Source organism: Lasiodiplodia theobromae (genome assembly GCF_012971845.1).
Source record: "Lasiodiplodia theobromae strain AM2As chromosome Unknown scaffold_4, whole genome shotgun sequence".
In the NCBI taxonomy this organism is placed as follows: Eukaryota; Fungi; Ascomycota; class Dothideomycetes; order Botryosphaeriales; family Botryosphaeriaceae; genus Lasiodiplodia; species Lasiodiplodia theobromae.
Window position 1 is genome coordinate 1,069,408 of NW_023336530.1, and position 26,729 is coordinate 1,096,136.

Here is a 26,729-nt window from a genome sequence, read left to right on the forward strand (position 1 = left end):
CGTCATCCGAAGACTCCCCGAATAAACATTAAGACCTTAGTGATTCCCACTCACTCTTCGTTTTCTGACACCAACTCACCTCCAACAAAAAATTTTGACTTCGATATGGCTTACAACTTCAGTAAGCATGGTATTCTCTTCCCAATATTTTATCATTAACCAATATCTACATGCTTAGCAGTCAAGCAGGTCGCCACGATGTCCACGGCTCTTCGTTGACCTCATGTTTCTTCCGAATTGTTTTTTCCAATGATTATAGCCATGCGCAACCCTGCGTAACATGGGGATTGACCTTTCCGCTTCGCCTATCTGCACAGCCCCCTTACCAGCTCAAGTTACTGATTCAGATCGACATCCGACTAATAGAGACATTGAACATCAAAATAGTCGTGAACTGAGCCCAGAAGTTCGGTTAGAGTACAGCTTTAGCAGACTAAATATACTCAAGAAATCACTTTCAAGTTCGCTAGACACAACTTGGACTTTGATCTTCTTTGAAATTATACTTTTTTCGAGATATTTGCATTTACCCGCGTTGGGCAGCATAAAAAATATATACAAACACTGTGCAGAGAAAATAAAAAAAAGCCTTATTTACAAGAGCGTGTGTACCACAAAGCAGCCCACTTTTTAATCAACCACGCAAGGCGTCGCTTAGAAACGCCTGAACTTGGCGGTCGAGTTGCTCGCGCCGCCAGAAAGCTTGCCGATACCAGCGTTGGCGACGACGTCGGAGCCGGCCTCGTCGGCGCTGACGGCCTCCCAGATGGAGGTGGCGCCGTTGAAGCCCTCGAGGACGGACGTGTCCTTGTACTCGCCAAAGTCGCCGGAGCTGGTGAGGCTGTTGGCGACGCAGTCGCGCTTGAGGTAGCTGGAGCAGCTGGACTCGGAGCCGGAGGGGGTGTTGAAGATGGCGCCGCCCTCGGAGGCGCTCTTGGCCGTGATGGGCTGGTTGCAGTCGTTGAAGACGTTGCCCTCGAGCAGGACCTCGGCGCCCGAGCCGATGTCGAAGTTGTGGCCCTTGTTGGTCTGGAAGACGTTGTTGACGGCGTGGAAGGTGATGCCGGCGCCGTCGGCGCCGCCGATCTTGGGCGAGCGGCCCGACGTGTCGTGCATGTAGTTGTTGGCGAAGGTGATCTGGTCGTCGGCGCCGTAGACGAGGACGGTCCAGTAGTGCTCGCCGTTGCACGAGGCCGACCAGTCGGTGGTGCCGTCGAACTCGTTGTTCGAGATGGTCACCTTGCCGGCCTTGTCGTAGCCGGTGACGATCATCTGGCGACCGACGAGAGAGAACTTGCAGTGGTCGACTGTAGGCACGTTGTTAGCACACGGATCCTTGCGATAGCATGATGCGTCTCAGAGAAACACGCTAGGCCATCCAGATACGAGATGTAAAAGGGATCCCAACAGCATAAAAACAATGTGGTGAAACGCTCGGGCTCCACTGGGATGCCTTGACGTTCGGTCCAGAATTGCCAAATGGGGAATAGCGTGTTTCCCGATTGGGGTGCAGTGCTAAAGGGGAAAGGGTAGTACTTACTCCAGACCTTGTCAGAGCCAGCGAGGGTGATGGCATCACCACCCCAGATGTACTGAGGGTTCAGGTCGGTGATGTGGACGTTCTGGATGATGATGTTCTCAACACCGCCGGTCAGGCGGAGACCCTTGCCCTTGAGGACACCCTTGTCACCAACACCAACGAGCGACTTGTTGCTCTTGACATTGATACCCTCCATGGCGGCCTGATCGTACTTGACGTCGACCGAGGGGTAGTCGGAGCTGCACCAGTTGGCCTCGTTGATGGCATCCTGGCCGCCGTTGTCGGGGCAAGTGTTGCTGTCGGGGCGGCAGCCAGTGTCGCTCTTGGTGCCCTCGGTGCCGATGAAGTTGAACTCCTTGTCGACGAGGATGACACGGGGCGTCTCGTCCTCGAGCCACGAGATCAGCTCGGCAACATCCGAGGGAGCGGCGGGCGAAGCATCACCACCGCCAGTGACACCAGTGGCGAAACCGGAGGGCGTGCCAACGACACCGCTCTGGGCAGCGACGAGGGCAGGAAGGAAGAAAGCCGCAGCACGGCAGACGGCACCCATGTTAACCATTTTGGCAGAGGTTGATTTGGTCTTGGAAAAAGAAAGTGGTGAAGTGATTGCAGTTCCGGACTACAATCAGGGCTTTGTGATGGAAAAGAGTGACCGTGGCACTGGCAAGAACGAGTGGAATAGAGAGAGAAAGAGGAGTATCCTGGAGAACGAGAGATGCATCTGGCGGCTCAAGGCTTTTAAGATGGGAGGCCCGTCACAACGGCGAAGCGAGGCTCACGCTAGAACAGCGGGCCTTGGAGTCCATCTGAGTCGGCAAAAGCAGATCTGGTAGCAGCTTCCTCTCGGTATCCCTATTCTTGCAGGCCTTAGAAGGTTGGGACAAGGATGGTGCGTAAACGAAACAGCGCTATGCCTGGTTCCACCAGCCCCATAGGTGATGCGGCCGGCTTGCGGGTATCAAACACTCGGCAAATGCTCAACGTCGATTCGTGCAGATTCCGGCCACGGTTCCGGGCGTCTATATCGGGATGACTGGGGGTGGAGAGAAGCCATAGATTCGAAACAAATCGCGGAGTGCCAAGAGCCCCGTTGATGAGCGGACAAGGCTGAGCAGAGGGACACAAGCAACGGGACAAGCGGAACAAGCCTCGACACGAAGCCCAGAGCATCAGGTAGAGGAGTGAACGCGCAATCTGGAATTTCTCATGACTTGCGGCGCAAGAGTAGGCAACCAGCGCGTCGCTTGTTCACATCACATCGGTGCCAAGCAATGTACATCGCCCTGTGGTGGTGTGCAAGGCGGCAGCGTTTCAGGAGGCCTTGCGCGCCGCTCGGGTAGACGGCTGCTGGCGTCACAGGCATGCAGTAGACGGGCGCTTCAAGACCATCTCCCGCAACAACGGGGGTTGCAGAGCCTGCAGAGAAGCATCGTGTCCGACGCAACGGGCGGGTAGCGGCCGTTTCGCAGGGAATGCAAACAAGAGCACGGGAGTTGTTGCCGAGCTCTCGACAGGCGCTCCTGTGATTGATGGAGGAACAGGATGCGATGGGCGGCCTTGTTGGCCAGTGACGGCTCGCTCGCGCGTGTGAATTGCAGGAGGGCGTGGAGCGGATGACGATCGGCGGTCGGTCTCCGCAAGTATTTCGAGGAGGGCGGGCGAGCGCAGGCCTCTTCCGCTCTGGAGGAGGAAGGGAGCAGCGGATCCCGGGGCTAAGCCGTCGCAGGTGCCGGCTTCCTCTTACGCCGGCGGTGTGGCTGCAGGATTGATAAGTAAGACAGCCGTGCCGTGCCGCGGGCGCGCAGTCGCTCGGGCCGGAGGTTGTAGGACAGCGACCTGGAGACTGCGGCTCTGAGGATTGTCGCTGTGCTGTCGTTGGCTGCTTGAGCGGCGGACAAGACTCGGCCGATCCGTCGTTCCCGGTCGGTCGGGCTGGATGATGACATACGGGCCCGACGGCGTGCGGCGGCACGAACAGCGGGAATTTCAGCTTCCGTCAGCCGCCGCGAAGGAGCTGCTTATGTACGGTAGTCCGGCTGTGCCTCTTCTCCCCAAAGACACCCCCCAGAGCAGAGTTGCGCAGACCGAACACCGCAAAAATGGCCAAGGACGACACAGAGTTGCAGCGCGTTGACTCGTACCAGTACCCCGCCGCGCACCTGGGGCACCTTACCGCAAACCAGCAGGCCGCCCTGGACAAATTCAAAGACCTGTGCAAGGATGCCGGCTACTACCGCCCGACCGGTGTTGACGGCAAGAAGATTGCGAGCCATGACGACGAGACGATGCTGTGAGTACGCGCCGGAGCGCGTGCCTCCCGCATCTGACGCTGATTCCCCCGCACAGCCGCTACCTGAGGGCTCGCAAGTTTTCTCCGCCCGAGGCCCTGAAGCAGTTCAAGGACACCGAAGACTGGCGCAAGGAGAACAGTCTCGCCGAGCTGTACGACACCATCGACGTCACCGAGTACGAAGAAACGCGCAGATTAGTGAGCTCCGCCTCTGCTCAAAACTTCTCTGCCCTCCACTAACCTCGCGCGCGCAGTACCCCCAATGGACCGGCCGCAGAGACAAGCGCGGCATCCCCGTCTACCTGTTCGAGGTCGCCCACCTTAACTCCAAGAACATGGCCGCCTACGACTCCAGCCACAAAGAGCAAGCCTCCAAGGCCTCGGACAACAAGGTCCCCACCAAGATGCTGCGCCTGTTCGCCCTCTACGAGAACCTGACCCGCTTCGTCATGCCGCTGTGCTCCGCTGTCCCCGGGCGCGCCCACCCAGAGACGCCCATCTCGCAGAGCAACAACATCGTTGATATTTCGCACGTCGGGCTGAAGCAGTTCTGGAACTTGAAGGGACACATGCAGGATGCTAGCACCCTGGCCACTGCCCACTACCCGGAGACTTTGGACAGGATATTCGTACGTATCTGTTGTGGCTGCTAGTGGACGGCTGATTGACGACTGTGTAGATCATCGGCGCCCCCTCCTTCTTCCCCACCGTCTGGAGTTGGATCAAGCGCTGGTTCGACCCGATCACCGTGTCCAAGATCTTCATTCTCACCGACAAGAACATGAAGGAGACGCTCGAGCAGTATATTGACGTCGAAAACATCCCCAAGAAGTACGGCGGCAAGCTGGACTTCGAGTTCGGCGACATGCCCGTCCTTGAGCCCCAGATCGCCGAGCGCTTGAAGTTCGTGAACCCCAGCGTGCAGAAGGGCGCCAACACCATCCCCACCGGCCCCGTCAAGTGGGAGGAGTCGCCCGGCGGCGCTGTGCAGGCCGTGGCCGTGGGCAGCGAAGGCGGCAAGCCGCGCCGCCAAATCGTCGCCGAGCTGCAAGCCGACACCAGCCTGAAGGCTATGCACGCCAGCGCCGTCGCCGGCGTCACCCCCGTCTACGAGAAGGCCGACCCGCTGGCCACCACCACCGGCACCTACACCCAACCCGCCGACGACACGAATGGCGAGATCATCGAGACGCCGCCGAGCGACAACACCCCGGCCGACTCGGTGTCGGGGAAGGTGAAGGAGGAGGAAGAGCCCAAGGCTAACGGTGCCGCCGCCGTCAGTGCTACTGACGACGCCACCAGAACCGGTACGTCTGAAACTCGCTTCGCGGACCAGGCCGACACTCATGCGCACAACCAGCTTAAGGAGGGCACGCCTCATGACGCCGTCAACGACCACGGCCATGGCGACAAGACGGTCACCATGGAGCCCGGCACCATCGGCCAGGCACCCAAGGACGTTTCGCAGCCGCTGCCCTCAGCAGATAACGATGGTGGTAAGGAGGCCCCCGGCTACATCGATCAGGCTAAGGGCGCGGCGGCGGCGGTGGCGGAGAAGGCGGGTGCGGTAGCTAGTGCGGCGGCCGGGCTGGTAAGCGGCGGCGCAGGCAGCGAAAAGAAGGAGGAGGTTGTTGAAGAGAAGAAGGAGGATGAGAGGGTTGATAAGATGGATGGGAAGCAGGTTGAGGACTTCTTGCGCGAGAAGAACGGAAGTCATCCGACGACGTCTGCGTAGATCTGCCGCCCTTCTCTTGGCAGCATCTCCCGTTTTTTTCGCCCTTCCTTCTTTTTCGGTTTTCTCCGGTATCATGCCACCACATCTTTAATTCTTCATCCGGTCTTGTTGGGCTTTTGTCCGCGCATTTTGGCGATAGGCCGCGAGCCGCATTACCCGCTTGGGATACCAGGGGTTTTTTTGACTTTTTTTCGAGCTGTTAGAGAGAGTACTGCTGCGTGAAGAGAAGGAGAAAAGAAGGCACGCGAAGACGAAGGATACCATTGTAAACACACAAAACATATATATCCCTAAGTAATATCATGATTCAGGCCTGTTTTACTCACGGGGCGCATCAACCGTTAAGAGGCGTTACGAGATCGATGACGTTGCTCTACGGTATCGGTATCCTATATTTCCGCGCTTTGATTTCCCTAATCAGCTATTCTTTGTGCTGATCATGTCTGTAGATGCCTGAGGCAATCGATGCTTACAGGCATGGCCCTTGTCATATGCTGGACCAGGCGAGCTACCCCATTAGGCTTAACAGTTATAGGCTTAATAGTTAAACTACCTGGCAGGCTTCCATGCATACCAACCATCCAATCGTTGCCTTGCATGCGTACAAGTGGGGGCGGAGGATGGATGCATGCCAAGCCGCTGTGTAAGCCTGGCTGCGCGGTATATATTCAGCTATGCAAGCCCCAAACTCATTCTCACACTCTCTCTCGTTTCGCCAAGTCCTGTCTGATCCTCGCAAAAACCGATACACGCGCAACTATGGCCGCCAACACCTACTACCAATACAAACCCTTGGAGAGCAAGCGGCACATTAGGTTACTTACGTTCCACCACGACGTCGGTCCTCGGTGGAAAGGCTGGAAGAGACGGGGTCCACTATTCAGCCTCGTTCACATTTCTCTCGACGACGCGCCAAAGTTCGAAGCCATTTCGTATGCCTGGGGTAGCGTCATGCAAGTCGAAAAGCTGCCGACGACCCACGGAGGTGTTGTACCAATCACCAAGAGCGTGTTTGAGGCGATTCCTTTTCTCCTGGACGAATCCATAACTGGGTTCCTCTGGATCGACCAGGTTTGCATTAATCAGGATGATCCAGACGAGAAAGGATACCAAGTCGCACTCATGAGCGACGTGTACCGTTCGGCCACTCGAACCTTGATTTGGCTCGGGACTGAAGACCGAGAAACACGCGCCGCGATCGAACTACTGGACTACCTGCAGGAATGGAAAATTCACTCGCAAACCGCTTTTAATTGGTTCTACGACGCCCTGGAAGATCCTCAAGGCCAGAATCTGGTTGCTCAATCTGGGGGGAACAACCGAGCTGCCATCTCAACGATCGAAAAGCTGTTATCGCGACCGTGGTTTACACGAGGCTGGGTCGTCCAAGAATTTGCACTGTCCAATTCCCCCGTTTTTGTCATTGGCCGATACAAGCTCGAGTGGAACGCCATACGCTTTGCTCCCACGGGAATTTCCTTCGGAGATTTCATGAACAGTTCCAATATCTTTCGTCTGATTCTACTCTGGAATGCCCAGGACACCTTGAGCGCACTTACGTTCAAAGTCAAAAATAATAGCATAAGAGCTCTTATTTTCTGCCGACTACTTCTATACAGCTGCGGTCTATTCACCACAAAGGACCACAGAGACCGTATTTTTGCCTACATGGGCATCTGGTTGCCTCCAGGTTTTAATATCGATTATCGTCAAGCCGTAGGCGAAACGTACATCCGATTTACGCGCCACGTGATCGACGAGCTCGGGATGTTGGACGTTATTGGCGCAGGCCATGCCCTGGAAACATCGCCGTTGGGGGATCTACGTGGACTCCCTTCATGGGTCCCTGACTTCAGTGGGCACACAAAACTTAAAGCACTTATATGGGACGTTGCTGATGTCAGACTTCCCGCATGGAACGCATCTGCATCAAGACTTCATCAAAGAATTCCAGGTGGCTCCCCTTTGGAAGTCCATGTGGCTGGGAAATGCATCGACACTGCGACAACGGTCACCCACATGATGTCCAGTGAGAGTTTGTATGGGCCGCTGGATGCATACAACGAGCTTTCAAATATAGAGGGAGGATTTATGTCAAAGTCAGAATTCCTTAAAATGATGAGTGACATTCAGAACACTGGGAGTTGGTATGAGGAATTTAGCTTTGAGGATTTATTTTCGTATTGTGAAGCGTATTGGAACAACGGGAGATCGATGAATGAGGAAAATTCGGCATCTGCTTCTAGTTCTAAACCACATGAGAAGGACCGCGACATTGAAGAGTTTCTTTGGTTCGTAGCCCATGACGTAGCATTGTGCTTCACTCGAACCAGGGCAGGAAATTTCTGTCTGGTGCCCCCTCTCACAGCACCTGACGATGTCATCGTCATCCTTCACGGTTGCTGTGTTCCTCACGTTCTGAGAAAGACGGACGACCCCGAGAGGTACCAGATGGTAGGTGAGTGTTACTTACAAGGGGCCATGAGGGGAGAAGCGGTTACTTGGGCGGAAGACGAGTCGGACGTCTTTATTCTTGTATAGTTACGATCCTCTTAATGTTTCAAATCCTTCTTGTAACGAATGTATGAATTATTGGAATGAGAAGCCTTTGGATCATGAGTAAGAGTTTAAAAGTTCATGAATTTTTTGTGAGCTTACACAACTGAACACCACATTTCCTTTCCCACTTCATGTGCAAATGGATACTCGAGACATATATGAATCGCGATATTTCATTGTGCTAAGTAGATAGATCTTGTAGAATAGCGATGAATAACCGTGCATGAACTAATTCCTTAACTAATTCCTGAATGCTTCCTGACTCTGTGTAGGTATTATGCCGCTCTAGATCGAATATACCCGAAGTTTGCACTCCTTCTCCAAATCTACAGCAAGAAACCAATTACCTCGCGAACGTCTTTACTCTAAGCATACCCATCGAAACAAGCCTTCAAATACCTCGCTCCCGCAAACATTACATACCATCACATCCATTACCTTCCCCTTCCCGAGCTTCCCACTCCCTGCTCCTCTCCACGATCACTACGGACTGATCGCCGGCCCCTCACCAAACCCATCTCCTCGAGAATCGACGTCCTCGGTCCCCTCGACCTCCGCCCGCTCCCACTTGCGGCCGGTCCCCCTGACACCCCTCTCCCCGTCTGCGCGGCGGTCTGAGTAGCAGTCCGCCCTGTAGTTTGGCCAGTCCGCGTCGTAGTTTGAGTTCTTCGCGCAGAAGCCTGAGTCGGCCGTGCAGCAGTAGTTGGAGTCGTTCCTCCAGCATTTCGAGCCGGTCGTGTAGGAGGAGTCCGGGCTGTTCGTGTTGTAGGTTGTTGGCCCGCGCGTCCAGTAGGACGAGTCGTTCGTGCAGTAGGTTGAGCGGTCCTTGCAGTAGACGGAGTGCTTCGCGCCGGCGGCCGAGTAGTAGTTCTTGCCGCACTCTGAGCAGTAGAAGCGCGGCTACTCGCCGCCGGTCTCCGCCCCGTCCCGCCCTGGTCTGATCGAACACGAGGCCTCGTGACAGCTTCTTCAGACGGACGCCGCCTGGCTGGTCCCGCCGCACCTGTCCGCAAACTGTGGTCTGCGTGGTCCTGTTGCGGCGAAGGGGATCTTTGAGGGGATCTGTGTTGGTCGAGCGTGTCGCACGGTGAGATCTTTTGGCTCTCCATTTCAATCGTCTCGTGGGATAGCCGACATTGATTTCTCACGCTGATGTTGTCGTCGCTGCTGACGCCGGGCTGGTGTGGGAGAAGATGTGCATCAACTATCACTTCCTCCTGCTTCTGCTGCTGCTGCTGCTGCTGCTGCTGCTGCTGTGACATCTGATCGGAGTTGCAAGACTGGGCCACCTCGTCTGCCTTGAGACTGGCGGATTCTGCAGAGGAAGAAGAGGGCGTGGACTGGTGTAGCTGCTGCCGGACCATATCCTGCACGCTGAGGGGTGGCTGACTAACACCAGGCGAGTCTGCACTGTCTCGTTCGGTGTGCGTATCATTTTCCTCCTTCTTCACGTGTTTCGTTTCGGAGGTCAGGGCGATATCTTCCACTTTCTGTTTCCTGCTGTCCTCATCCAGGTGGATCGCGGCACTAGGGTGCTCATCATCCGAGCTGTCGATCTCAACGCCGTCTGTATTTCTCTGCCTCATCGTACCAGTACTGCTGTCATCACTTCTCTCCTCGGTGATGGCGTCGAGCTGACTTATTCGTCCATCTTCGCGATCGACGGCTGGCCCCTCGCGGGTAGCCTCTTTGCTCTGACCTTTAATAAGGGGAGGTGTCGTGGGCGGGGACAGTGTGAGAGTGGGGGTTATTCCATTCAGCTCATCGGGTTTGACAGTTTCGAATGATGAATTCCCGGTTGTTTTGTCCGAGGATTTGCCTGAGGATTTGCGCTGAATGAAGGGGGGTTTGGGCTGTTCTTCTGAAACTCTTCTTTCTTTTCGGTGGTGATGATTAACATCTTTGGGCTTTCCGAAGATTCTTTTGAAAGACGAAGACCGTGTTAGTGATCCACGTGACATTCGTCCAGCTTTGCCCTCTTCCAAATCTGGCCCTGGGTCGGGTTGCTGTAGAACCCTTTTCCCGAAAAGTCGTCTCTTGAATGTGCTTGAGGCAAGCGGTACCGTATCTGCCCGAACAGGAATTTGGCACGGCACACGCAGATTAGCAGATGCATGCAGACCCACCATTGACGGAATTACCGCTGCACCCACACTCTCAGCTTGTGGTTGCGTAGAGAGCCGTCCCTCGCTTGTCCGCAAAGCTTCTTCGGAGAGCTTCTTCTTTTTCACATGGCTGTCATGTCTCCACCATGTGCTCTTAATTTTCGACTCCGCAGCTAATCTCCTTTGCTTTTCCGCCTGTTCTTGCTCCCAGATACGCAAACCGTCTTTGCGGCCCTTCTTTGCGGGCTTTGGCAGAGTAGCTTGGGGACTGCTATCCTGTCTTCTCCGGTATTTAGCAACATCTTGATGAGCATCATCATGAGTAACCCTCCTCTTCCCGATGAGGGACGCGAAAGGGCTTGTCCAGCCGTCCGTCCTGGATCCTCGCCGTCGCGTCCCGCCCTTCCGCGCAGTTGTCTCTGCGCCGGAATGGAAGTGTTCGCTGATCACTGATGCGGGCCTCGCCATAGCTTGCTCCATGCCCATGCCTGCCCACTCACCAGGTTCGGAGTCTTGCTCGTCTTGCTGATCCCGATTTTCATGTAGGTCTTCAGCTGACGGCTCATTCTGATGATGATGCTGCTCGTGCTGCTCCTGTTGCTCCTGTTGCCCATGCTGCTCCTGGTGCTCCTGCTGTTCGTGTTGCTCCGGTTGCTCCAGTTGTTGTCTTTCTCCTTGTTCCTGGTTCTGGGCTTGCTCTTGGTCTGGTTCTTGTTCCTGGTCCTGGTCCTGGTCCTGGCCCTGTTCCAGCTGCCTGCGCACCGCTTCCGGCGACCCTGATCTCATCCTCCTGCGCCCCCGCTCGCCCTGCCGCAACCACTCATTGAAAGAACATGCCAGTTTCCAAATCACCTCCACCTTATAATAAACCTCGTCTGGATAGTGCTCGCCATCGCTATTCCGACTCCGGCTTCCCCGCTCGCCGGTGCCGGAAGCCTCTAGCGTAGCTGGCTCTCCAGATAGGGTGGCAGCAGCAGCGATGGCCCTGCGGTGGTGGTGGTGATGGTGATCGTGGTGGTGGCAGTGGCGGCAACGGCGGTGGCGGGAGCGACCGCGACTACAACTGCGACTGCGACGGCTGCTATTGCTACGCTCCTCCTGCGTGTGCAAGGCTCGGAGGAAGTGGCACCAGGCAGATAAATCTGCGTTGTAGTCGTCGTCAGCTTTGTCGCTGTCGGCTTCTCTCCTGTCTCGGTTTTCCGAATGGCTTGGGGGCGCCTCCTCTTCTTCCCGCTTGAGGGCGGCGAGGCGGGCGGCAATTGAGCGAGGGTCAGCAGGAGATAGGGATGGCGATGATGCTACGCTGAAGTCTCTCACGTTGAACGAGAACGGAGTGCTCCATCCACGCCTTTCCCACGACATGGGTGATATTCCGCGGAAGCTGCTGACGTGGCGGATGAGGTGTGATGGTAAGGTGATTGTGGCGCTGCCGTCATCATCATCGTCGCCGTTGCTGGGGACATCGTCCGGGTTGCCATCTTGGTTGTTGCCCCGAGTATCGCTTAGGTTGTCGCTCGGGTTTTCGTCCAGGGTCTCGTCTGAGTTGCCATTGGGGTTCCCGTCCAAGTTGTCGCCCAGGTTGTCGCCTAGGTTATCATCCGGGCTACCACCTACGTTGTCACTAGTGTTCCCTTCGGGATGGTCACCATTGTTGTCGAAGGAAGCTGGATTGGTGGCATTATCAGCTGCGGAGAGGGTAAGGGGTTGCAACTGAGCGTCAATCGGATTGATAACATCAGTAGACTGTTGTAACTGGACGCCCCCTTTTATGCTTAGCTCCTTCACAGAGGCTTCGCATGCTGACGGCGAAGATGCCGCTCCGTTACCGTTGCTGTTGGTGTTGTCATTGCCGCCGTTTTTATGACGAGTGCGGAGGAGGAATGTGACCGCGCAGGCGATGCCGTTTGGGAATGTATACTTATCCCTATCCTCATCCTCTTTCTTTTCTCTCTTGCTTTTCTTGCGTAGGAATCGTGGTCGCAGCGATTGTTGGTGCTGCTGCCCCTCTTGCTGCTGTTGCTGGTTCCCGAGGGTGTCGCGGGGCGCAATTTCATCCACGGTGTCAACGTCTCGGCTTTGGCTAGTAGCACTAGGTGTCGTCGGAGTCAAGGTTCCTTGCGAATTGTCGCGCCTCCGTCTAGATGGTGAGGTGAAATATGTCTTCAATCTCTCCATTCTACGGCCAGGAGTGCCAGCGGACCCGTGATGGGCGGAAGAAACCAAGAGTGATGAGCCACCATTAGCGAAATGTACGTTGTGGTTAACGCTACTCTGCCCCGCCTCGGGAAGGTGAAGCGTTTTTCTCTTTTTGGTCGGGAGAGGGACTTGGCGAGAAGTGTTGGGTGGAGGATCTCTATTGCTACCATCCGTGCAAGTTTTACTTTCGCCATGAGAAACGGACCGCGCGCATGACGATGCGTGCGATTGCAACTTTGGATCCATCCCATTTGACCGGAGACCCGTAGCATGAGTATCGGGTTCTTGCTGTTCCATGTTGGAAATTATGCTGGGACACTTAAATCCGCGGAGTGGAAGTACACGAGCTTTGGTACATAAACGGTGTTAAGGTGTGGTGTCTTAGTAGATTTCGCGTCTAACTTGTGCTCCGATGTGATGTGTTGAGTGGTGGACGAGAAGCGGTAAGGTGTCGCTACGGTTGTTTGGGCTTCGCAATGTCAAGCTGATACGCGAGAGGACAACTATTAGGAGCGGCTGGGGCGGGGTATGATGGGTAAGGTTCCGCGCTGAAGCAGGCTGTCAGCATATCCTGTGCTCTAATTAGTTCATAGGACATTACCCTGATGATATCACAGGGCACCGTAGGGTGGCAGGTGCTCCAAGTCGGGCCCTCCCCGAAGAGCTGTAGTGGACGGAGTCTGTCAAGCACTGGATCAAGACGTCGCTCCACGCCACATCATTGCTTAGTCAACCGCTGGTCCTAAGTAGGGTCAATGACGTCCAACTGTGCTCGTCGTATTGGGAGATAGGTCCTGCTGATGTGATGTAGTCGCAAAGTCAAAGGGCAATGGGCCTGCGAGGGATCGTCCTGGATCTGAACAAGTCACGCGCTCATTTCGTTGGGCTGTCGCGTAGAAACCCTTGAGAGGACGCGCTTGCCTCGCGTTTTCAATCGTGGGAAAAGGGTGGGTCATGTGAGGCTACTCCTAGATTGAGCGGTCCCAAAGCGCAACCATCAACCACGGCTTCAACGCTTAATTGAGTATAGTATGGAATAGTTGAACTGGCACACGATCACAGGTAACCGTATGTGGTTGGGTGAAACGAAATGGAGCGGGGTTGAAGATTGTTGATTACCTTCCTAGATCTGACGAATCTTAACATTTAAAGCACCTGTTGTATAAGCGGACGGGAAGAAGTCAGAAGAGGATGGATCATGACCGATCACTGTGAAGACCTTTCAATCTATCCCAACGAGTAAGCAAATCTGTTCCGGAAGAGGGTATGAACTCACCTCAACGCATTCAACACTGGACTCCCTATCCCAGTGCCATCACGGTAGCAGTATAGCATAACAGGACATTATCGATGTGCAGAGGAGAAAGGCTGCAGGATCAGCATCACCCTTTTGTATATTACATCCTTTGTCGTCTTTTTGAATTTCTCTTCATCTTCTTCCCCATCTGTCCTGTAATCATCCCGCCCACTTAACTTCGCTAAGTCGTGATTTGATACATTGACAACGTCCAGCCGTATCCCAAAACTAAACCCTTTCCTCTTGCAAAATTTTCCCGCGTTAAGTAAAGTTGTATTGATTTACCGCCTTGGCATGCCCCTGCCACGGCCACGGAGCGCCCTCTGGGCGGCACCCGGCGGCAGACCCCGCGCGGGGGCCTGGGGCTGTTGGGATTCTTGGTTCTTGATGGTCTCGTCGACGCTAAGGATAAGGCAAGCGGCTTCAATTGCGGCCTGGATGGCGTTGACCTTGACCAGAGCGGGCTCCCAGACGAAGCGCTCCATGTTGTCGGCGATGCCTTCGTTGACGAAGTCGACACCAGCCCAGATGTTGGCCTTGCGGTGCTCGACACGCAGGCGGTTAAGGATGTCGGTAGCGTCGAAACCAGCGTTATCGCACAGCTGGCGCGGGATGACCTCAAGGGCCTTGGCAAAGGCCTTGATGATGCCCTGCTGCTTGTGCGGCACGTTCTTGTCCGCAAAGGCGTGCAGGTATGCCGAGACCTCCATCTCGCAGGCACCACCACCAGCAACAATGCTCTGGTGCTTGATCGCGCGCTTGACAATCATAATGGCATCGTGCAGCGAGCGCTCGACCTCAGCAATGAACTGCTCTGCACCACCACGGAGCACCAGCGTGCAAGTCTTCGCGCCAGGGCAGCCCTCAAAGAAGTTGAAGCGCTCGTTGCCAATCTGCTTCTCCTCAAAGGTCTCGCAAGTACCGAGGTGCTCCTCCCGGATGTCAGAACACGTCGACTGGATCGACGCACCGGTAGCCTTGCACACGCGCTCCATGTCGTCCGAGGCGACACGGCCAGCACAGAAGATGTCGCGGTCGGCAAAGTATCTGCAATCCGTCAGCTTTGTGTCGTATGGGGTTACGAGGGCCGTACTGTGTTGCCAGGTCACCAATGGGCAGCTTGCTCAGCACAACCTTGGCACCGGTCTTGTAAAGGGCCTCCATCTTGTTGAAGATGATCTGCCATTCAGCGTCGACGATAGCCTGGTATTCCGAAACCTCCTCTACCCGGACCTCAGCATTGTCCTTCTCGGCCTTCAGCTCCAGCTCGACGTTCAGGCAGACAATCTTGGGGTTCTTGAAGGACTTGGGCTGCTGCTCGAAACCGGCGTAGGAGAAGGTCTTCTTGAAGGCAACACCGTTGACGAAGAGAGAGTCCTGCAGCGCACCACCAGTAATCTTCTTCATGCCGATGAGCTTCTCGTTGAGGTCGTCCTGGTCAAGGGTGAGCACGGCGTCGACGACCACTAAGTTCTGTTAGCATCCCCCGTATTCATGCTGGCATTTTATCCCACTCACTCTTGGTGAAGAAATCGGCGTTCCGGTGGATGAGCTTGCTGCTCATGGCGGTAGCGGCCAGCTTCAGCAGGGTATCGCGCTGGTTGCCCTCGGTGGTGTTGACGGCGATCTCCTTGATCTTGTTGACGGCCATCTGGGAGGCGCGGCGCAAGCCCTTGATGATGGTCTGGCTGCTCACTCCCTGGTCGACGAAGTCCTTGATCTCCTTGAGTATCTCACCGGCCAGGACGACGACGGAGGTGGTGCCGTCGCCCACCTCGGCGTCCTGAGAGCGCGCAATGTCGACCAGGATGCGGGCGGCGGGGTGGACAATGTCGAGCAGCTGTTTGTTGGGGGCGCAACATCAGTATGGGCGCTTGGACAGAGCCAAAAAGAAGTAGGAACGCACCTTCATGACGGTAGCACCGTCGTTGGTGATCGTCTGCCTGCCATTCTCATCGACGAGCAGCAGGTCGCCGCCGTAGGGTCCGAGGGTGCTCTTGATGGTCGACTGCACGGCAAGACAGGCGTTGATGTTGGATATTATCTGACCGCGACCCTGTGACTGATCGGTGCCTGCACGCACGCACGCGTCCGTCAGCAAAAGCAGCTCTTCCAGCGGGGGTTCTTCTAGGTTCTACACACCCTCCCTCAGCACAACGATGGTGGGCGTCTGGCCGCCGAACGACATGATTGCGGTGGGGCTCCGGGGAGCTCTGCGGGGCGAGTTACGGGCGTGGAGATGACGGGAGACGCGGGTAACGGGAAGCGGAGGGCTCGCAGCGGCGCGGTGGTGGGAATTTGGAGGAGTAGCTAGCTCCGAGGGGCACGCAACGATGGCTTTCCAAAACGCGCTCTCCAAGCCCGCGCGCAACGGCACTTTTTCCTCCGACGCCGTCAAACCGTGCAAACACCGCCCCTGTCGCTCCGCCCCTCACCGCATCCCACCCGCCTTGCTGCCATCCACTACGCATCCACTTGACGGCAGCTCTAATGACGTGAAACGAGCAGCAATCTATCAAACACGCCGTCAATACCATCCAGACTGCTATATCTTACGCCAATGCCTCTATTCCCATGAGCTGAGACTGCGGCCACATCTTCTTGCTTGAGCATGTCCAACACAGAAGTCATGGCCACGTGTCAAGCAGCTTCCACGGATCCTTAGCCTTCACACGTGTCCTTTATTAAAATACTCGTTCAGACAACATCATCAATTTCATGTAATCCTGGTATTTCTCTTGTTGCAGTCATTCGGCGAGACGTTTCGCTGCTCTCTCTTTCCTGCCTTCCCAATCTCAAGACTTCTACATCACTCGCCACTTGAATTATCCGCACACGACCAACTCCCGCTCCCACTCTCCTCATTAATCGCTTTGCCCGAGGCATACAAACCCAGCCCCATTACTGCCGCTCCAATGGCTACAATGGTTAGGTTCAGCACGGCCAACGCGCTCTTCTTTCCGCCCGCAAACCATCCGGCCATTCCTTTCTTCCCGCTACCACCCCAGTTGATAAACAACCAGAATATTCCGCTCAGCCCGTACGTAAACCAGCTAGCAAAAATACTACTAATAAGCCCGAGCAGCGTGTTAAAGTTCGGAATGCTCTCGGCAATGATCCAGGCAATGACCCAGATGACGAGAGTAATGAGCGCCCAGCCACCAAAGCCGATCCAAGTGCGACTATGCATGTGCTTTGACCCCTTGAACGCGCGGACGTAAATATACTTCGCCGCCACATGGCCGTAGATGACGCCGGCGATGATGATGGTCGGCAGCGCGATGCCGTACGCCACTTTCTTAACCACGCTGCCTGTGCTGCCGAGGGCGGGGCTCTTCACGTCTGGGCCGGCGTAGCGATACACGACAATAGCAACGATGATGTACATGGATGTGTCGGCCGCCTGCAGCGTGAACAGCGCCTTGGGGAACTCGCGCGGGTCCTTGAGCTCGGAAATGAAGGTGAAGAAGGCGACGTGTCCCGCATACGCGAAGATGATATTGGTCGTCGACAGGAAAGCCGACGCTAGCGATGTTTTGATCGTCGCTTCCACGTGCGGATCTGGCGGCGCGGCACCCACGCCGGCCATGGTGATGATGACGGCGGCTCCGATGGAGATGAAGGCTGCAAGGTAGAGAGCGCTGTCAGCCAAGATTTTCTGTAATCCGGATGGCGGCACTGTGCTTACAGGCAATGGAAAGATACGAGACGTTCTTCAGTGTCCGCGGGAGCGTCAAGATCCACAACACTACCAAGGCGATTACGCCCCATACCAGAGTGCAGGTTGCATGGCTGGTGATGGCATTCATCGCGATGGTGAATGTCAGGACGTGACTGCCCATAGTAAAAATCAGGAAGATGGTCTGGCATGCTCCGAGTGCTGCACACAAATTCGTCAGTGTGCACATCTCGGTCATTCAAAATATGCACTCACTTTCACGACCAATCGCAGCGGCAGTCGGGCCCCAGGAGGAGAATAAGACTTCGCCGACATCCGCCATGTTATGCACTGTCTCTCTAGTCAGCCCCTGCTCTTCCGTACCGCCAAACCCAAGAATTAATGATGTCTCTTACCATGCGGATACGCCATCTTGAACTGATGGATCGTGTAGCCCGTATACGTCGCCAGGATGCCCAGTCCCGCGATCAGAATCACACCGGGCACAATCCCAATCGCCGCTAGTACAGACGGTAAGCTCAGAATTCCCAACGAGATAGTTTCCGCGATCATGACTATGCGAGAAATCAGCAATCTCTCTCTAGATTTTCTTTCTTTGGTCCCCAGTAAGAATCAAAAAGCACCCCTCAGGTACTTACTCATCGAAGCATGCCACCAAGACATGGTCCTATACTTGATCTCGGCTTCCGTCTCGTCTCCGAACGGATCACTCCTCCCCGCCATCACCGACGCTGATGAGCGTCTCCTCTTTCTCGTCTCGCCATCGTAAGTAGGACTTGCCGGGTCCGTGGGGTCACCTTTTTCGATATCCCTCGTCGACGCAGGCCGGATGTCGTTGCTGCTTTCGTACGACGCGTCACGCGGTGGTTTCTCCGCCTCGCCGCTGGTGGCAGCGCCCAGATGATTGGTGGTTGACATGTTCTCGAGACGCGGGTTAAGGCGCGCGTGAACGTGCGAGGAAAGGGTCTGAGTGAAAAAAGAGATGAAAATGGTACAGCGGGTTCGAGTGAACCAGGCGAGGGGAGGAGACGACGTCAACACGAAGGAGGGAGGAAAGGGAAAAGCCTGGCGTCAGAGGCGGCCACCACGGTAAGTAAACCAACCATTGAAGACCCTAGCTCCATCGCCGCATCCCACACCAGCCAGGCCTGCAAGCAGCGTCTCGTCATCACAAGCCCCTCCAACTACGTAACCGATCACCGGGTTTTAATAATTATTCAACCCCCGGAGGCCACCGATCATCCTGCAGCGGCAGTCATTCCGATCGCGCGCTCACGGCGGAGACGTGTTAGGCCCCGGCAAAGCATAGAGATCACCACTGATAATGACAAAAAGCAGATTGTGGTGCGGTACAAATACCCTGCCATAATACTTAGCTGCACCTTGCAACTCACCCGTCTTCTTATCAGTAGTATCGCACCCATCACCTCACCAACCTCGCGCACGAAGAGCCGAAGGAGCAGCATAAGCAGCATCATCATGCGGCTAACGATGACGTCTAGGCCAGGCGCCGCGGTCGATCCCCGGGTATGGAGGAGGGGTCAACGGCGGGAGTGGCTGATTCCTTGTTCCATCTTGGCTTTTCTGGGTGCTGCGCTTGCCTCGATGCGGGGAACGCGATCGGCACACAACCACGCACACAGACGCCATGGCAGAAAAGCTGGCGAGACTCACCATGCGCGCCCTGCCGAAAAGAATGCCTCCTGCAGCAGACAGACGCGTGCGAAGGCAGGCCGCAAAACGGAAGGAAAGGCTGCAGCCCTGCTGTTTTCCACTGCACGACCCCCGAAAAGATGTGCCGCTCGCTTGTGACGCAATAATCAGGGTCCAATAATGGAAGGAACACACTCTTGCAATGGGAGCGACTATATCACGCGGACGCGGTAGTGCAGCAGCTGATGTGTGGGAGAAGAGAAGTAGGCAATGATCCGCGAGGCGCCCACCACGGCGGCTCTTGAGCGGCTCGCTGCTTCAGTTCTGACCTGGACAACATGCACCCAACGACACTCGATTACGAGAAGATTAAAGCCCAATACCGCCCAGGTATTCCCGCAGAGGCCACTCAGCTGTTGATGATTACTCGAATGAAAGAAATGCCCGCCAGCCACGTGAGAGGAAAAAGAAAAGGCCATGTTCCGCCCTGGAAAAAGGGCTTCCACGCGAAACAACCAAATGCCCGGAAAACTAGCTGCACCGGGGGCACCCACATCAGCCGCCACTTCTCGGAAGATTGCAGCGTTGGGAGGCTTAAAAGAAGAACGAGTGTTCACCAATCCCTCATCAGGCAACCCTCCTAGACCCTGACAACGGCAGCCTCCACCTGGCCCCACAACCGAGGGAATACTAAAAGAATATTGTAACTAGGGCGTCGGGAGGTGAGGCGGACGGGGAAGGAGGTAGACTGGCGGATATTGGGCGGCGACACGATACATGACGTCAAAAGCCAATCGGGTACACACATGCATGGTTGTTGCCAATACACCCCTGCTCTTTGCGTCCCCGAATCAAATTGCTATTACACAGCATATATCGTCTGAGCGGAAACGGCTGGCTGAGCTGCTGCTGCCGCCGCCGCCTGCCCGTCCGCTGCCGACAGCCCCATGCTTCGTCGCGGAACACGGCCAACCAGCAACATAAAAGTAGAAAAACCCACAATTCAACAAAGACCCTCGATCCTCTCCTCCTCCTCCTCCTCCTCCCCCTTCGTTCCGGTGAATGAGAAACACGATGATCACATGTGACTGGTGGCGTAACGCCCCCTTTACCCCAGATCTGCTACTCATCTCTCCCAGTCAGAAAGAGGGAAGAAGTTCCCGCCGAATGACTTGCTAGTAACACGAGAACCGATTCAGCCAAGTGAGGCAAAAAATCCAAGAGGGAAAACTCTGCAAAGATACTTCAACCTCCATTTATTTTTTTTTACCGACCGCGCGCTACCTCCCCCATTATAACTATCGTCATCCCGGGCGGCGACTCACGGCGTGACTTTCGGCGGACGGCGTGGTCAGACTTTTTTTTTCTTGCTTGCTTTGCCCGCAAAAAAGCCACGCATGACGGTAACGACCGGCGGAGATTCGGAGCGTCGCGTAGTGTGGGTACCCTTGCTGCCCCCCCGGCAGACCGCCGCCGCTCGTGCTCTCTCTATTATATTACCACCCCGACCCTTTTGCCCTTTTCACTCTCGCGCGTGCGTGTCGCCTCTTTCCTTCCCCGGTTCACTGCCCTCTCAGGCAGAGAGCCTCCCGTCTTCATTTTCTCCAGCACTCAGAAATTCGAACCTTCCGATATCCGCCGACCATTTCCGCAATACGGCGAATACCACGATCTTCCACTCGCTACTCTCCAAGCTCCACAGACGATGACGGCACGACACACACAACATAGAACATCACTACGCCGCGCATACAGAACGAACGAAACCCCGGGCATGATTAAACTTTCTTTAGATTTTTCTTTCGTTTCGCCGCGGGTATCTCTCGGAAAGGAAGAAGAACCATACAAGAACCACTGATATGTATTTCCAAAAACAAAAGCCTGCCGGTCCCTGCTATTTCCGTCTTTTTGTCCGCCGGCTCCCAACTGCGATCTTCATTTCCCATGATTCCTTCCTTCCTTCCTTCCGGCCAGCCGACCAACAAGACAACGATCACCACCGTCTCAATGGATGAGCAAAAAATCAACCACGAATGATCAAATAGAAAAAGCAGGTATCTCTCCAGCAGCAGACAGAAAAAACAAAGTGAGCACCCAATCCAGCTCAATACCTCAACCCAAAAAAAGACTCGGAAATATTCATCTGTACAGCAAAAAGGTACCCCTGGAAACCGACGCCTCATCACGAAGATCCTATCACCGTTGTGACCCGAATTGTCCCAAAAAGGCCCCTATGCAATGAGCAGGTTCCTCGTGCTCCTGGAAAAACTCCCCCTAGACCGGAAACTTCCCAAGGAGGCCCAAATCGGCGGACTCTGCCATGCAACCGAGGAGCTGCGAAGAAGAAAAAACAGAAGGTGTATCGAAAATAAAGCGCAGAAGGCCCAAAACAAAAAAACAATAATATCGAAGTAAGAGGAGGAAGCAATATGAACAATGATGGGGCTCATGTCTTCTCCTGAGAAGGCCTCAAGAAGAAGAACATGGAAAGAAATCTTGGAACCTCTTATGCAACAAGAGAAGTGGACGAATGAAAAAAGAAAAAAAAAACCAAGGGGACAGAGTCAAGACGAGCAGACCAATTCCCCATCTCACCCAGCGCCATTAATGCTCTCCGGACTCATCATCCCAACAACCCCGTTAGCGTCGTCTTTCTCTGGCTCCGCGACATTCTCCTTACTCGACGGCGCTTCGAGCTTGAGCTTGCCAACCGGCTTGGCAATGCCCTTGACTGCACCCGAACCGGCCGTCGAAGTACCGTTGGCGCCACCTTGCGACGACTGCTGCTGCGACGAATCTTGCGTATTTCCGGTCCCCTGACTTTCTTCGAGCTTCCGCTTCTTCTTGGCCATCTGCTGCTGCTCCCGAAGCGGACGCTTTCGGGGGCTGGAGATCTTGCCCGTTGGCGGAAGACGCGGTTTCGGAAAGCGCTGTTTCGCAGGTAGGTCTTCGTCTTCGACGAGCGGTTGATCGTTGTTCGCATGCAATTTTTCCAAGAAGTAGCCTTGAACAAGGCCGATTTGGTTGCGCACAGTGTGGATCGTAACAGGCTCCCATGGTGCAGGATTCTCCCACAAGTTTCCAGCCGTAGAAGTGGTACTGCAAGGATTCGATCAGCAAACAATCTTTCATGGTGGTCCAATGGGCTAGAACGAACCTTGCGTTCTGCGCCTGGTAAGCATTGTGGATTCTGTTCTGGAGCAGGTGGAAAGGCACTGTGAAGGATGCCAGTTCCTTGTCCAAACCCAGCTCCCTGAACCCGAAGAAATCTTCTCCAATCTCGTCGGCGAAATCTCCGGAAGAGAACTGCTCGCTCCCATCGTTGAAAGCACCGGCACCATCGGCCCCGGCATTGAAATCCAGCGCAGGACGCTAAACAAATGTTAGCCTTAGCATCATACTGACCTTGACAGTACTGTCTTACCAGAAGCTCGTTGAGGTGGGCCTTCATGCGCTCGTGCATGACACCCAGCTTGGATCCCAGCCTCTCCACGTCCTCCTTGACATACGAATCCAGCGCCTCCAGATCCACTCCGTTTTGACGCAGAGCATGGAGAATGGTTTCCTCACTGGTGAAACGAGGCTTCCACATAGGAGGGCCAGTTTCAGATCGGACTTTAGGTGCTTCGCGGTAAACGTTGAAAGTCCTGGCAAGCTGAGTGAAGAAGTTGCTCGCAATGTCGGTGACTGAATCCAACGCAGAAGGCTGGAATTCCTCAAATCCGGCATGGTAGAACACCTTTGCAACACTGCGCTGGAGAGCAGCTCTACACGTCCACTGAGACATGACGGCACCGTCATCGGATACGACTACAGGTCCTGCATCCGCTTCCTCGAAAGGCTGAGGATCATATTTCTGGAACTGGTTTTGATATGTCTGGTCGAGTGAGCACCTTTTCTTGAAAATGTTGATACGTAATGCTTACCTGCGACTGCAACTGCATTTGCTTGACAATTCCAATCTTTGCGCAGATCTTGCGAGTATCTTGCATCTGGCGCATATTGGCTTCCATCTTTGTCGCCAGGTTACTTTTCGGCGACTGGAAATAGCCTTTGGGTACCATGCGCATGAACTCTTCGCCTTGCTGGATGACCTGGCCTTCCGAGTCTTCGGCCCATTTCAATCTTTCGTTCAGTTCTGGCATAACAGATAGGGTGTCGTAATAATCCGGGACTTGACGCTCCTCTTCACCCTCAATGCCTTCGGCGAGGGTTTCACCCGATGCTTCTTGCACACCGTCCTTGCCATCTACTACTTCAATCTCATCCTCAGGAACGCCTCCGTGGATAGCTTGCTTGTGCTGGCGCAGCCAGCGCCGCATCCCAGCTTTTGTACGGATCAAAGCAGGCTCTTCAACGTTGAGGTGATCGTTCCGGAAAAGGCGATGCCGTTCTGCAGCAATCATAGCCCTGTCCTTCTTCGTCACTTGCTTCCATGTCTTATATTCTGCATCATCCAAATCTGCATCCTCAGTTGGCGCAGCACCAACGACAGAGCTACCGGCATCAATGTCTGAAGCATCAGCTTGACTTGCGGTTCCAGGGATGCCATTGGTTCCAAGCGGAGTGAGAGTACCAGGCGGAGGTGGTGTCTGAAAGCCGTTCTGGCCACCATCCATCTCCGAATCCGCACGCAAAAATTCTGTTCTAGGAATACTTGCTGAACCAGGCATGGGCTTGGTCTCCGCTCCAGGTGTTCCTTCAGTGCCTGCTGAAGGGGCTTTTCTCACTGCGGCAGATCCTTTGTTGCCTTTACTGGGTGCTTTGCGACCTCTCGAAGCCATAATGGGTTCTAGGAAAGTCATTAATTAGCCAACGTTGTCAAAAAGGGCACGGCATTGTGACCTACCATCATCGCTATCCTCGACACCTTCAAGGTCAGCATCAATGCTCTGCATCCGTCTCTCCTCAGCCTCCACCTCGGCGCGGTCGCGCACGACAATATCCGGGATGAGCGGAACGAGCTTATCCGTCTCCTTCTTCATGTAAAGCGCTTTCTTGCGCAAAAAGTGTGAGGGATCGGCGTTGTACTTGAGGCAGTTGGACCAGATGAGGTTCAGGTCGTCGACGAATTCCTTCTTGGACCGGTATTGAAGGGACTTGAGCTTCTTGATCATCGTACCAATGTCCATTGGTTGCTTAATGACCTGGTAGTAGTCTGGCGCGTCGCGCTTGTTGACGCGCTGCAGGAAAGGGGCTGCATGTTCCGTCATGGCCTTGAGTTCCATGAGAACCTTCTCGGCAGCCTCGTAAAGCTCTTCCTGGCCGACTTTGTCCTCACTAGCCCATTTACTCCGATTCTTACGCACGTCGCTCATCAAGCTGCGCAGCTGCGCGTCCGATGCTCTGACCAAGTTGCGCTTCGCATCGATACGAGAAATGAGATGTTTGAATGTCAAGCTCGAAGAGCCCAAGTTGGCGCTGCTCAAAGAGCCTTGCTGGTTTGCGCTGGCGGCGGCGGCATTGTTCACGGCCTGGGCAGACTGGCCAGACATCTCCGTCTCAACTTGACGGTCCAGATCATCCAGCTTCTGCTGCTCCAACATGGCATCGCGGTCTGTCTCAAGTGTGTAGAAAAGTCTATGGGACGAGCGGCGCGCGGCATCTTCGGCGGCCTTTTTCTGCTCGTTGAGCTCCTTGCGCACGTCTTCGGCGTTCTTGGATTGGTCGGCAGAGGAGGTGGAGGCAGCGCGGTCGATGGAGGATTTCGCGGGGAGGGAGGAGGGAACTTTTAGAAGGGAGCTGGAGGCATTGGTAGCAGCGGCGCTTTTTGTCTGCAGCGGTGACTCGGCCTGCGGAGGCTCGTCGGCCTCGTCATCGTCGTCGTCGTCGCCATAATCATCCTCGTCAATTGTCCGAGCGGGCTTCTTGGGCGCCGGCGCGGGTTGCGACTGGGGTTCGGCGCGGTCAGCCGACGCGGTGTTGGCAGAAGCATCGCCATCGGCGAGTCCGGCGAAGGCGGGCAGGTCGAAGGTGCCGGACAGGAGCGCGGCGATGCGCTGCTCCGTCTTCGCAAAGCGCTCCCTGAACTCTTGATGTCTGGGGTCGTCGTCGGCCAGGGTGATGTCGGATTCATCGTGGGGCACGGGGCCCGGATGCTGGGAGGAGGTGTCTTCGGAGTTCATGCTGGGGCGGTGGACCTTTGCAGCGCTCGGGGTGCTGGAACCGGGGCGATGGGCGCCATAACTGGAGTGTCGCATGGATGAGCGTTGGTGGAGGGCCATGGCGGGATCACCATCCGCGAGCTTGGCACGCGCTCCGAGCGACGGCCACCTCAGCGAGCGAATGTCCCCTGTTCCACGGTCAACGCGCGCTGCAGCGTGGAACCAGTGCGCATGAGAGGCGCTGCTGGGCCTGGTGAGATGGAAGGCAGGCGCAGGCGATGAAAATGCGATGGGAGGGCGAGATGGGGTGATGAAAGGGCCTGGCGGACGGGCTTGAGGTTGACCGGGCGTGTTGCGCTCTGTCTGCCGCGGCGGCCTCGCGCTCCCTCAGTCTGCCTCTGGCTCTAACCGCGTCACGTGTCCCGCCCCGGCCGATCGCCGCCCGCGCGGAGAGCTCATGCACCGCGAGCTTGCCGGCCTGCCACTCTGTTTGCTGCACCGCTCCGCGCCGCAACCCGACCACACGATCTCCCAGCCCCGGCATGGTCGCCGCTCGATAGTTTTCCTGCCGTCCGCCCAGCTCCCACTGCCCTCTCCTCGCCATGCGCATCCGCAAAGCCCCCGCAGGTAAGCTTGACCGGCCACGAGACCTCTACCGCCGCCTGCAGCTCGCAGCTGTCCCGCTCCCGCTCCGCATGCCGTCGCCTGCACGCTACGCCAGCCGCTGACCCTCCGCCAGGCGCCTTCGTGGTAATATGTCTGCTTGCGTCGGCTGCCGGCTTTGGCCGCTCGCAGCTGCCGCAATACAAGCAGAGTGACAAGGTCCTTCACTTTGTCACTTTTTTCCTGCTCACGGTACGCCGCTCCCCCGCCTCCCAGCGCACGCCGCTAATCGTGATTTCTTCACAGCTATGCTTCTACTGGATTGTGGAAACGAACCGCCGCCGCGTCATCCAGATGACCTTGTTTGTCTGCACACTGGCACTTGGCATCGGCTCCGAAATCATCCAAAGCCTGCTCCCCGTATGTGCTTGCGCACCTTCGAGACACGCAATACAACATTAACATATCTCCCTACAGAATGACCGCATGTTCGACCCCTTCGATATTCTGGCCAACATAGTCGGTTCCGTCGCTGCCGTCCTGCTCAGCAGCTGGTACCACAAGCGCATGCTCGAGCGCAAGCGCCGCGCGAAACACTACCAGGCCGTCCCTGGCGAGGATCTGGACGTTGAACTGGGCGAGAACGTGCATAACGGTGGCGAAGGCGGCCAGGAATCCGGCGTCGTTCGCGAGGGCATGACCGTCGAGGAGGAACTGGACAACTGGGACGAGAACGCCGAAGACGACTGGGCGCCTGAGGAGCCCAACGGCGGTGCCGACACTGCGCAGGCTGGCAAGAGCGACGCCGCTGCGGAGCAGAGCGCCAAAAAGCGGGACGACTAAACTTTTGTATTTGAGATGAGACGTCACGGGAAAACGATATATTCCAATGACAATTGTACGTCATAGATGATCGAGTTAAGATCAACGCCGGTAGCTGGTCTTTCTGATTGGGCCTTCGCCCG

General features: G+C 55.6%; 7 protein-coding genes across 7 annotated transcripts; 2 read left to right on the forward strand and 5 right to left on the reverse strand.

Annotated features, from left to right (window-relative positions):
• Positions 1–654: 654 nt before the first annotated feature.
• Positions 655–2,102, reverse strand: LTHEOB_1746 (Pectin lyase; the record flags this gene model as incomplete). Its single annotated transcript, XM_035510481.1, has 2 exons — positions 655–1,307; positions 1,541–2,102. 2 exons carry the CDS (start codon positions 2,100–2,102, stop codon positions 655–657), a joined length of 1,215 nt encoding a protein of 404 aa, XP_035366256.1.
• A 1,540-nt stretch (positions 2,103–3,642) lies between these two features.
• Positions 3,643–5,568, forward strand: LTHEOB_1747 (Cellular retinaldehyde-binding triple function; the record flags this gene model as incomplete). Its single annotated transcript, XM_035510482.1, has 4 exons — positions 3,643–3,833; positions 3,890–4,031; positions 4,088–4,462; positions 4,513–5,568. The coding sequence occupies 4 exons, from the start codon at positions 3,643–3,645 to the stop codon at positions 5,566–5,568; spliced, it is 1,764 nt and encodes a 587-aa protein (XP_035366257.1).
• Positions 5,569–8,610: 3,042 nt separating this feature from the next.
• On the reverse strand, positions 8,611–12,407 carry LTHEOB_1748 (uncharacterized protein; the record flags this gene model as incomplete). Its single annotated transcript, XM_035510483.1, has 3 exons — positions 8,611–9,008; positions 9,131–9,826; positions 10,733–12,407. 3 exons carry the CDS (start codon positions 12,405–12,407, stop codon positions 8,611–8,613), a joined length of 2,769 nt encoding a protein of 922 aa, XP_035366258.1.
• A 1,599-nt stretch (positions 12,408–14,006) lies between these two features.
• On the reverse strand, positions 14,007–15,913 carry LTHEOB_1749 (Chaperone protein; the record flags this gene model as incomplete). The annotated part of the gene is made up of 5 exons (XM_035510484.1): positions 14,007–14,772; positions 14,819–15,191; positions 15,244–15,565; positions 15,632–15,798; positions 15,868–15,913. 5 exons carry the CDS (start codon positions 15,911–15,913, stop codon positions 14,007–14,009), a joined length of 1,674 nt encoding a protein of 557 aa, XP_035366259.1.
• Positions 15,914–16,534: 621 nt separating this feature from the next.
• On the reverse strand, positions 16,535–18,322 carry LTHEOB_1750 (Chaperone protein; the record flags this gene model as incomplete). Its single annotated transcript, XM_035510486.1, has 5 exons — positions 16,535–17,349; positions 17,414–17,605; positions 17,660–17,734; positions 17,800–17,958; positions 18,043–18,322. 5 exons carry the CDS (start codon positions 18,320–18,322, stop codon positions 16,535–16,537), a joined length of 1,521 nt encoding a protein of 506 aa, XP_035366260.1.
• A 3,326-nt stretch (positions 18,323–21,648) lies between these two features.
• Positions 21,649–25,182, reverse strand: LTHEOB_1751 (Transcriptional activator spt7; the record flags this gene model as incomplete). Its single annotated transcript, XM_035510487.1, has 5 exons — positions 21,649–22,156; positions 22,215–22,429; positions 22,482–22,934; positions 22,984–23,849; positions 23,907–25,182. 5 exons carry the CDS (start codon positions 25,180–25,182, stop codon positions 21,649–21,651), a joined length of 3,318 nt encoding a protein of 1,105 aa, XP_035366261.1.
• Positions 25,183–25,763: 581 nt separating this feature from the next.
• Positions 25,764–26,607, forward strand: LTHEOB_1752 (uncharacterized protein; the record flags this gene model as incomplete). The annotated part of the gene is made up of 4 exons (XM_035510488.1): positions 25,764–25,788; positions 25,901–26,016; positions 26,071–26,184; positions 26,242–26,607. The coding sequence occupies 4 exons, from the start codon at positions 25,764–25,766 to the stop codon at positions 26,605–26,607; spliced, it is 621 nt and encodes a 206-aa protein (XP_035366262.1).
• Between the last annotated feature and the right edge of the window lie 122 nt (positions 26,608–26,729).